Source organism: Callionymus lyra, chromosome 17 (genome assembly GCF_982586985.1).
Source record: "Callionymus lyra chromosome 17, fCalLyr1.hap1.1, whole genome shotgun sequence".
Lineage (NCBI taxonomy): Eukaryota > Metazoa > Chordata > Actinopteri > Syngnathiformes > Callionymidae > Callionymus > Callionymus lyra.
Window position 1 is genome coordinate 21,391,652 of NC_141834.1, and position 11,548 is coordinate 21,403,199.

Genomic DNA, 11,548 nt, shown 5'->3' on the forward strand with positions numbered 1-11,548 from the left:
TTTCATCTTAGTATCTCTGTCCAGGAAATGTACTTATCAACCCTGATGCTCTTGACTTCCTCTACAGTTTAAGGAAATACTATAAAATGTATTTATGGTGCAGTGATTCATACCACTTTGAACCTTGTCATCAGATAAGAATATTTAACTATTGTGCCACTGGGATGCTGCTGACGCGGCAGCTTCAGTCAATCTATAACTGAAGCAGCGAGCGCAGCATCTCACCGTCTTCAGCCACAGAAGCCATGAAGCTAAAGCTCCCCAACCCGGGCCTGGACGCCAGGATCCCGTCGCACCAGCAGCTGGAGAAGCTGGAGGTGGAGGAGGCCGGGGACCGACCCAAGTGGGACAACAAGGCCCAGTACATGCTGACGTGCGTGGGCTTCTGCGTCGGCCTCGGCAACGTCTGGAGGTTCCCGTACCTGTGTCAGAGTCATGGAGGAGGTGAGTCCAGCCAAGACCACGTCGAGAGTCTTTGATTATGTGAAGGAATCCGACGTTTATAAGTCTTAAGAAAGATCAGTAATGGAGGTACAGTTGATTAAGTTCAGATGTTGAAAGCCTTTCTTTTTTATTATTCAAACGATAGGCATTGATTTAAGAAAATAAAGAAGAAAAAAAATCATGTATATGTTTAAATTTGTTTCAATTAAATCATTAATTGATATTAATAGTGAGTTAAATTCGTTTTTTGTTTAGTTTTGTTAGTTTTTTAAGTTGAATATTTTTTTTACAAATCTTTTATTTTACACATATAGTTTCATATTCTAATAATCTAGATATTAATTCAATATTTTTTACTATGTAGCCTTTTAAATGTAATATTAAATGTACTATAATACCAACAGTTTCATAAGAGGCTATGCTAAAAAAAAAAAAAAAAATCAACCTTAAAAAATAGAGAACATAACACACAATTTAATTATTGAAAAGAAAAAAGGAAAAATATAATAATTATTGAATTCAATGATTGAATTGAAACAGGTTATTTTTTTCAATATAGAAATTATTATAAAACAAAATAATTAAATGTAGAAATACAAATTGAACTTTTAAATGTAGAAATAAGTAAATTAAATAAATGAATAAAAAGAAAATAAGCTCTTAAATATAGAAACAATTGAATATCATAAAAGAAAATAAACTTTTAAATGTATTCGTCATTGACTTTAAAGATTGAATTAAAAACAAGTTAACATTTCTTGATGGTCTATAAAGTTCCAACAGTCCATAGAGTTCCAAGTGAACATTTTACAAGCGAACATCATGAAAAGTACATAAAGATAAGAGACTTTATTGATCCATTTGTGTCGAACGAAGATGTGTGAGAAAGAATCTGAAGTCACAAGTGTCAGCAATGATTCACTGGATCTTCTGTCTCAGGAGCGTTTATGATTCCGTTCCTCATCCTGCTGGTGCTGGAGGGAGTTCCTCTGCTGCACCTGGAGTTCGCCATCGGGCAGCGTCTGCGACGAGGGGGTCTGGGCCTGTGGGGGTCCATTAATCCCTACTTGACCGGCATTGGTGAGTGGCGTGAACAGATCTGTCAATCATTTCAAAATCTCCTTCACTCAAAGATTCAAAACTATTGTCTTCTATACTGTTGAACCACCGTAGTGTCCATCAATTTAAATGAAAAATATAGAAATTATTGTTTATGTACCAAAAAAGTGTGTATATAATAAAAAATTCAATATTTCAAATTTAAAAAATATATTGATGCCCTTTAATATCAGGTTTTTTCACGATCTGTATCTTTTTTTTACTATTAACATGAAAATATTCACTGCGTTTATTTATTTTTGTGTCGCAATTAAACTTCAGGCCGCTAGATGGCAGCAGTCATGAACTTCCTCGAAGCTAAATGAACAATAAGATCTTGGCGATGACTGAGGACGAGAGGATACAGTGAGTCCAGAAGCTTTTAAAGCTGATGTTTGGACATATTTTGGTTTGAAAACAAATGAAAGCAGTTACAACTTCATCAAGAGTCATGTGGTCTGTTAATACTACAACACCAGAGTCAAGTACTGGACAATACTACACATATATACTTGTTACTACACTATCACAACACCAAAGTCAAGTACTCAACAATTCTACACATAAATACTTGTTACTACACCATCAAAACACCAGAGTCAAGTACTCGACAATACTACACATATATACTTGTTACTACACTATCACAACACCAGAGTCAAGTTCTCAACAATTCTACACATAAATACTTGTTACTACACCATCAAAACACCAGAGTCAAGTACTGGACAATACTACACATATATACTTGTTACTACACCATCAAAACACCAGAGTCAAGTACTCCACAATACTACACATATATACTTGTTACTACACTATCACAACACCAGAGTCAAGTACTCGACAATACTACACATATATACTTGTTACTACACTATCACAACACCAGAGTCAAGTACTCGACAATACTACACATATATCCTTGTTACTACACTATCACAACACCAGAGTCAAGTACTCGACAATACTACACATATATCCTTGTTACTACGCTATCACAACACCAGAGTCAAGTACTGGACAATACTACACATATATACTTGTTACTACACTATCACAACACCAGAGTCAAGTACTCCACAATACTACACATATATCCTTGCTACCACAGTATCACTATATATCACAGTATATCATTGATGCTGTATCGTGGTACGTACAGTATGTATCGACAGATTCTTAAAAAATACAAACCTGTGGAACCAATGACAGTTATTTGACTCATATTTAAACATTAAAACTACTTTCTTGATTTCATAATAAAGTCCAGGAATAAAAGCTTCTTCTAGGGTTGCATCACAGGCCTCCCTCAGGTCAGTTCTAGGACCTGGAGGACCTCAAAAGTTTGAGGCGTCAAAAAAGACACCTGTGATCCACACGCCACCTTAACATGTTCATGTCCTGCAGGTGTGGCGTCCATGTGCGTGTCCCTCACCATCAGCCTCTACTACAACACCATCATCGCGTGGATCCTCTGGTACTTCTTCAACTCCTTCCAGGAGCCTCTTCCCTGGAGCCAGTGTCCCCTGAACGCCAACCTGACAGGTACCACGACCGTAAGCGCCACAGATGGAGGGCTGAGCTGGTGTGTCTCCAGGGCTGGTGTCCGAGTGCGAGAGGAGCTCACCGGTCGACTACTTCTGGTACCGAGAGACCCTCAACACGACTCCCAGCATCGAGGACGCCGGCGGTCTCCAGTGGTGGGTCCTGGTGTGCCACGTCTGCGCCTGGTCCCTGCTCTACGTCTGCGTCATCCGAGGCATCGAGACCACCGGGAAGGTGAGTCTGGAGCACGTGTGGAGGAAACATCTCAGATCATGCTTCTTTCTTCAAGGCGGTCTACGTGACTTCAACTCTTCCCTACCTGGTCTTGACCATCTTCCTGGTCAGAGGACTGACCTTGAAGGGCTCTCTCAGTGGAATCAAGTTCCTCTTCACACCTGACGTAAGCTCCACAGGTTTAGTGATGAAAGCGACTGTAGAGTTAAAACTACTTTCATAAGAAGAGATGATTGTTTTAAAAGTTGACAGAGTTGGCCAAGGCTGACACGTGGCTGGACGCGGGCGCTCAGGTCTTCTACTCCTTCTCGCTGGCGTTCGGTGGCCTCATCTCCTTCTCCAGCTACAACTCAGTGCAGTGAGTTCGGAACTTTCGTGTCCGATTCTCGTCTCCGTCTCACGCCGGTTCTGTGTCTCAGCAACAACTGCGAGCAGGACGCCGTCATCATCTCCGTCATCAACGGCTTCACCTCGGTCTACGCCGCCACCGTCATCTACTCCATCATCGGCTTCAGGGCCACAGAGAGATACGACAACTGCCTGGCAGGGTACTCACTTATTTACTTCATTGTTTTTACTATATTGTTTATAGAACCTTTCCTAATACTTTCAGTTGATATTTTGACCTTCCACTAGCTTTAGACCCTCCACTAGATAGACCTTCTTTTTAGATGCAACTTGAGCAACAACAGGAAGTCTTTGCGTCGCAGTAAAGGCACCTTCGGTCTAAACGCGTTACATCTTTGACCCTCAAATCAAGAGCTTTGCTTTCTGGCTCAGCTCTTTCTGAATTACTCTCCCGAGAAAATATTTAGTATTTTCTGAAACCTTGTCCAGACATTCATGCTTTTTCCTGCCAACAACTTTTTTCTTACTCTATTATCTATAGACTTTTCTTTTACTCCTTCCTTTCTCTAATGCATAGCTGCCATTTTGACCTTCCACTATCTTTAGACCCTCCACAATGTTGAACCACTTTAAAGATGCAACTTGAGAAACAACAGGAAGTTGACAAAAAACACTCGAGTAAGAGTAGAAAAATAAATGTTTCCAAGTCCCCTTTGGTCTGACCACGCCTTAAAGGAATAGTTCACACATAAATACAAATTTACTCATTTTCTAATCCACTACTTCTCGGAGTATTGTAAGTATTTTTTTTGTTTGTTTTTTTTGGGACAAAGAAAGGTGAGACGGGGTAACATTTTTGCCTTTATCTCCAAAAAGAACAGATTACTCTGAAAAAGAATCCGAACCATTAGTCGTCATGAGTGTGATTAGAAAATGATTTAACTTTGAATTTTGACCTTCCACTAGCTTTAGACCCTCCAGCAGATGTTCCTGCTTTCTAAGATGCAACTTTAGAAAGGACAGGAGTTTTTCTCGTGGCCAAGATATGACAATAGCACAACTAGTGCTGTCAAGTCTACTGGTCTCTAGGTGTGAGTAGAAAACGTAGACCGACCAGTATTCAAGAGCTTTACCCTTTGGCTCAGCTCTTTGTTAACAAAGCAGCATCATTTGTTATCTCTCCTGCAAAACATTGAACTTTTCTGCACATTCTATCTTTTTCTTTCCAAAACAACTTTTCGTACACATTTTTAATCCAAAAAAACATCCTTTTTCCTATGCATAGCCATTATTTTGACATTCCACTATCTTTAGACCCTCCAGCAGATTGACCTACTCTTTAAATAATAAAAAAAAACAACAGGAAGTATTTTCTTCGCCAAAAACACTTCAGTCATCTTGGTCTTCTGGTCACTAGGTGAGAGTAGGAACGTAGACTGACCGGTAAATCAAAAGCTTGACCTTTTGGCTCAGCTCTTCCTTGACCATTAAAGACGTTTAAACGTTTTCCTGAGAACAACCATGATCTCCGACTCGGACACGGATCTAATACTCTGTTGTGCTTCAACTTCCAGAAACATCCTGACTCTGTTGAACACCTTTGAACTCCCTGATGGCAACATCACTGAAGGCAACTACGAGCAAGTCCTGGGTTACCTGAACACAACAAGTCCTGAGACGATCCAGGGTCTGGATCTGATGACCTGTGATCTGGACACCTTTCTCAGCGAGGTAGGCTCGAGACACCTGACCTTCTCTACAAACAAACACACGTTTTCATTTGACCTCAAGGGTGTTGAAGGAACCGGTTTGGCTTTCATCGTCTTCACCGAAGCCATCACCAAGATGCCGGCCGGACCCGTGTGGGCGATCCTGTTCTTCATCATGCTCTTCTGCCTCGGCCTGTCCTCCATGTTCGGGAACATCGAGGGAGTGATGGTCCCGCTGCAGGATCTCAAGATCTTCCCTAAAACATGGCCCAAGGAGGTGGTCACAGGTGCGTCCAGAGATACGAGGGGAACGTTCCTGTTGCTAACAGTCTGGCTCTCAGGTCTGATCTGCCTCTTCTGCTGCCTGGTGGGTCTGATCTTCATCCAAGGCTCGGGGAACTACTGGCTCTCCTTGTTCGACATCTACGGCGGGTCCATCCCTCTGCTGGTGGTGGCCTTCTGCGAGATGTTCTCGGTGGTCTACATATACGGGATCGACAGGTACGGACGAACAGGAAGTCGACCGTGAACTTTTGTTGACCTTCTTCACGCGCAGGTTCAACGACGACATCAAGTTCATGATCGGACACAAGCCCAACATCTTCTGGCAGATCACCTGGAGGATCGTCAGCCCGCTCATCATGTTACTGATCCTGGTCTTCTACTTCGTCACCAAGGTCTCCGAGAAGCTCCTCTACAAGACGTGGGACCTCGAGTCGGTGCGTCAGAAATTTTTTCCGGTGTTCTTGCGTGAACGGTTTGAGCTTCTTTTTGAATTCAAAAGTTCAAAGCCCTTTCTTCAGACTCTCCCCAAGAACAGAGGGGAGTGGGAGGGGACAGAATAGAATGACAGCAGGAATTATTTGTCGAGAAAACAATCAAGTCTCTAAATCTAACAATCAAGTCTCTAAATCTAGCAATCAAGTCTCTAAATCTAACAATCAGGTCTCTAAATCTAACCATCAAGTCTCTAAATCTAGCAATCAAGTCTCTAAATCTAACAATCAAGTCTCTAAATCTAGCAATCAAGTCTCTAAATCTAACAATCAAGTCTCTAAATCTAGCAATCAAGTCTCTAAATCTAGCAATCAAGTCTCTAAATCTAGCAATCAAGTCTCTAAATCTAACAATCAAGTCTCTAAATCTAACAATCAAGTCTCTAAATCTAACAATCAAGTCTCTAAATCTAACAATCAAGTCTCTAAATCTAGCAATCAAGTCTCGAAATCTAACAATCAGGTCTCTAAATCTAACCATCAAGTCTCTAAATCTAGCAATCAAGTCTCTAAATCTAGCAATCAAGTCTCTAAATCTAACAATCAAGTCTCTAAATCTAACAATCAAGTCTCTAAATCTAACCAACAAGTCTACATCTAACAATCAAGTCTCTAAATCTAACTATCAAGTCTACATCTAACAATCAAGTCTCTAAATCTAACAATCAAGTCACTAAATCTAACAATCAAGTCTCTAAATCTAACAATCAAGTCTCTAAATCTAACAATCAAGTCTCTAAATCTAACAATCAGGTCTCCAGATCTAACCATCAAGTCTCTAAATCTAGCAATCAAGTCTCTAAATCTAACAATCAAGTCTCTAAATCTATCAATCAAGTCTCTACATCTAGCAATCAAGTCTCTAAATCTATCAATCAAGTCTCTTAATCTAACCATCAAGTCTCTAAATCTATCAATCAAGTCTCTAAATCTAACAATCAAGTCTCTAAATCTATCAATCAAGTCTCTTAATCTAACAATCAAGTCTCTAAATCTAGCAATCAAGTCTCTAAATCTAACAATCAGGTCTCTAAATCGAACCATCAAGTCTCTAAATCTAGCAATCAAGTCTCTAAATCTAGCAATCAAGTCTCTAAATCTAACAATCAAGTCTCTAAATCTAACAATCAAGTCTCTAAATCTAACTATCAAGTCTACATCTAACAATCAAGTCTCTAAATCTAACAATCAGGTCTCCAGATCTAACCATCAAGTCTCTAAATCTAGCAATCAAGTCTCTAAATCTAACAATCAAGTCTCTAAATCTTGCAATCGAGTCTCTAAATCTAACAATCAAGTCTCTAAATCTAACCATCAAGTCTCTAAATCTAGCAATCAAGTCTCTAAATCTAGCAATCAAGTCTCTAAATCTAACAATCAAGTATCTAAATCTAACAATCAGGTCTCCAGATCTAACCATCAAGTCTCTAAATATATCAATCAAGTCTCTAAATCTAACAATCAAGTCTCTAACTCTAACAATCAAGTATCTAAATCTAACAATCAAGTCTCTAAATCTAAAAATCAATTCTCTAAATCTAGCAATCAAGTCTCTAAATCTAGCAATCAAGTCTCTAAATCTAACAATCAAGTATCTAAATCTAACAATCAAGTCTCTAAATCTAACAATCAATTCTCTACATCTAGCAATCAAGTCTTTAAATCTAGCAATCAAGTCTCTAAATCTATCAATCAAGTCTCTTAATCTAACAATCAAGTCTCTAAATCTATCAATCAAGTCTCTTAATCTAACAATCAAGTCTCTAAATCTAGCAATCAAGTCTCTAAATCTAACAATCAGGTCTCTAAATCTAACCATCAAGTCTCTAAATCTAGCAATCAAGTCTCTAAATCTAGCAATCAAGTCTCTAAATCTAACAATCAAGTCTCTAAATCTAACAATCAGGTCTCCAGATCTAACCATCAAGTCTCTAAATCTAACAATCAAGTCTCTAAATCTAACAATCAAGTCTCTAAATCTAACAATCAAGTCTCTACATCTAGCAATCAAGTCTCTAAATCTATCAATCAAGTCTCTAAATCTATCAATCAAGTCTCTAAATCTAACAATCAAGTCTCTAAATCTAGCAATCAAGTCTCTAAATCTAACAATCAGGTCTCTAAATCTAACCATCAAGTCTCTAAATCTAGCAATGAAGTCTCTAAATCTAGCAATCAAGTCTCTAAATCTAACAATCAAGTCTCTAAATCTAACAATCAAGTCTCTAAATCTAACTATCAAGTCTACATCTAACAATCAAGTCTCTAAATCTAACAATCAGGTCTCCAGATCTAACCATCAAGTCTCTAAATCTATCAATCAAGTCTCTAAATCTAACAATCAAGTCTCTAAATCTAGCAATCAAGTCTCTAAATCTAACAATCAGGTCTCTAAATCTAACCATCAAGTCTCTAAATCTAGCAATCAAGTCTCTAAATCTAACAATCAGGTCTCTAAATCTAGCAATCAAGTCTCTAAATCTAACAATCAGGTCTCTAAATCTAACCATCAAGTCTCTAAATCTAGCAATCAAGTCTCTAAATCTAGCAATCAAGTCTCTAAATCTAACAAACAAGTCTCTAAATCTAACAATCAAGTCTCTAAATCTAACAATCAAGTCTCTAAATCTAACAATCAGGTCTCCAGATCTAACCATCAAGTCTCTAAATCTAGCAATCAAGTCTCTAAATCTAACAATCAAGTCTCTAAATCTATCAATCAAGTCTCTACATCTAGCAATCAAGTCTCTAAATCTATCAATCAAGTCTCTTAATCTAACCATCAAGTCTCTAAATCTATCAATCAAGTCTCTAAATCTAACAATCAAGTCTCTAAATCTATCAATCAAGTCTCTTAATCTAACAATCAAGTCTCTAAATCTAGCAATCAAGTCTCTAAATCTAACAATCAGGTCTCTAAATCGAACCATCAAGTCTCTAAATCTAGCAATCAAGTCTCTAAATCTAGCAATCAAGTCTCTAAATCTAACAATCAAGTCTCTAAATCTAACAATCAAGTCTCTAAATCTAACTATCAAGTCTACATCTAACAATCAAGTCTCTAAATCTAACAATCAGGTCTCCAGATCTAACCATCAAGTCTCTAAATCTAGCAATCAAGTCTCTAAATCTAACAATCAAGTCTCTAAATCTTGCAATCGAGTCTCTAAATCTAACAATCAAGTCTCTAAATCTAACCATCAAGTCTCTAAATCTAGCAATCAAGTCTCTAAATCTAGCAATCAAGTCTCTAAATCTAACAATCAAGTATCTAAATCTAACAATCAGGTCTCCAGATCTAACCATCAAGTCTCTAAATATATCAATCAAGTCTCTAAATCTAACAATCAAGTCTCTAACTCTAACAATCAAGTATCTAAATCTAACAATCAAGTCTCTAAATCTAAAAATCAATTCTCTAAATCTAGCAATCAAGTCTCTAAATCTAGCAATCAAGTCTCTAAATCTAACAATCAAGTATCTAAATCTAACAATCAAGTCTCTAAATCTAACAATCAATTCTCTACATCTAGCAATCAAGTCTTTAAATCTAGCAATCAAGTCTCTAAATCTATCAATCAAGTCTCTTAATCTAACAATCAAGTCTCTAAATCTATCAATCAAGTCTCTTAATCTAACAATCAAGTCTCTAAATCTAGCAATCAAGTCTCTAAATCTAACAATCAGGTCTCTAAATCTAACCATCAAGTCTCTAAATCTAGCAATCAAGTCTCTAAATCTAGCAATCAAGTCTCTAAATCTAACAATCAAGTCTCTAAATCTAACAATCAGGTCTCCAGATCTAACCATCAAGTCTCTAAATCTAACAATCAAGTCTCTAAATCTAACAATCAAGTCTCTAAATCTAACAATCAAGTCTCTACATCTAGCAATCAAGTCTCTAAATCTATCAATCAAGTCTCTAAATCTATCAATCAAGTCTCTAAATCTAACAATCAAGTCTCTAAATCTAGCAATCAAGTCTCTAAATCTAACAATCAGGTCTCTAAATCTAACCATCAAGTCTCTAAATCTAGCAATGAAGTCTCTAAATCTAGCAATCAAGTCTCTAAATCTAACAATCAAGTCTCTAAATCTAACAATCAAGTCTCTAAATCTAACTATCAAGTCTACATCTAACAATCAAGTCTCTAAATCTAACAATCAGGTCTCCAGATCTAACCATCAAGTCTCTAAATCTATCAATCAAGTCTCTAAATCTAACAATCAAGTCTCTAAATCTAGCAATCAAGTCTCTAAATCTAACAATCAGGTCTCTAAATCTAACCATCAAGTCTCTAAATCTAGCAATCAAGTCTCTAAATCTAACAATCAGGTCTCTAAATCTAGCAATCAAGTCTCTAAATCTAACAATCAGGTCTCTAAATCTAACCATCAAGTCTCTAAATCTAGCAATCAAGTCTCTAAATCTAGCAATCAAGTCTCTAAATCTAACAAACAAGTCTCTAAATCTAACAATCAAGTCTCTACATCTAGCAATCAAGTCTCTAAATCTATCAATCAAGTCTCTAAATCTATCAATCAAGTCTCTTAATCTAACAATCAAGTCTCTAAATCTATCAGTCGAGTCTCTAAATCTAACAATCAAGTCTCTAAATCTAACAATCAGGTCTCCAGATCTAACCCTAACCCTGTCAGTTCACGGTTGCACGTGAACATCTCTTGTTCAAGACTAAGCCTGAAGATAACGTTCTCTCTGTCTCTCCAGGAAATGTTCCCAGTCCTGGAGGAGAAGTTGTATCCGGCCTGGATCAGCGTCATCATCTTCATCTTGGCAGGAATCCCTAGTCTGGCCATTCCAGCCGTGGCCTTGTTTAAGTGTGTGAGAGGCAGACGAGGATCACCAGTGCAGAGCAAAACCATCGAGGATCACCAACATCCTTGAAGATCATGCTACTGATCAAAACTTAACTTCCATGTATTTCTAGTATTTGAACAGGAAATAAAGTCAAAAACACGTCAATCAAAAACACCGTGTTTGATCAGAAACACAATAGCAACTGTTGCAGTGCACTATGGGTCTGATCATGGAACATGTTGCTGCCACAAACGTTTTTAAAAAGATTTCATATCAACAATTTCATGTATATATTTTAAATTATTTGGTACAAAGAAAGAGGGAATGAATGAAAATCTGTTTATATTATATCGGGGGAAGAAAAAAGCTTTTTTAAGTTTAAGTTAAGTTGAGTTTGTTTAATGATTTAACTTGAAAAAGGATGTGTTTATACATGGGTTTAAAAAAAGCTGTTATGTGATGTTTATGTACTTTTGTATTTGGTTTGAAATAAAAATCTGATTAAAGGTCACAAAAGGCTTCATCACTGCTCTCTTGTACAGACGTTAATAAACGTCTCTTTAGACTCATAT

At 37.4% G+C, this 11,548-nt stretch overlaps 1 protein-coding gene across 1 annotated transcript; it reads left to right on the top strand.

The window, feature by feature from the left end:
• The first annotated feature begins 245 nt into the window (after positions 1–245).
• slc6a19b (solute carrier family 6 member 19b) lies at positions 246–11,063 on the top strand. Its single transcript, XM_087812392.1, has 12 exons — positions 246–444; positions 1,384–1,524; positions 2,953–3,090; positions 3,143–3,324; positions 3,380–3,490; positions 3,570–3,682; positions 3,744–3,872; positions 5,247–5,403; positions 5,464–5,668; positions 5,723–5,882; positions 5,938–6,100; positions 10,887–11,063. Exons 1-12 carry the CDS (start codon positions 246–248, stop codon positions 11,061–11,063), a joined length of 1,875 nt encoding a protein of 624 aa, XP_087668518.1.
• The last annotated feature ends 485 nt before the right edge of the window (positions 11,064–11,548 follow it).

Coding starts and splice junctions, on each gene's coding strand:
- slc6a19b (XM_087812392.1), top strand. CDS start 246: ATGAAGCTAAAGCTCCCCAACCCGGGCCTGGACGCCAGGATCCCGTCG. Junction 3,683..3,743: donor TCCAGCTACAACTCAGTGCA/GTGAGTTCGGAA, acceptor TCTGTGTCTCAG/CAACAACTGCGAGCAGGACG. Junction 5,404..5,463: donor TGGACACCTTTCTCAGCGAG/GTAGGCTCGAGA, acceptor TTTGACCTCAAG/GGTGTTGAAGGAACCGGTTT.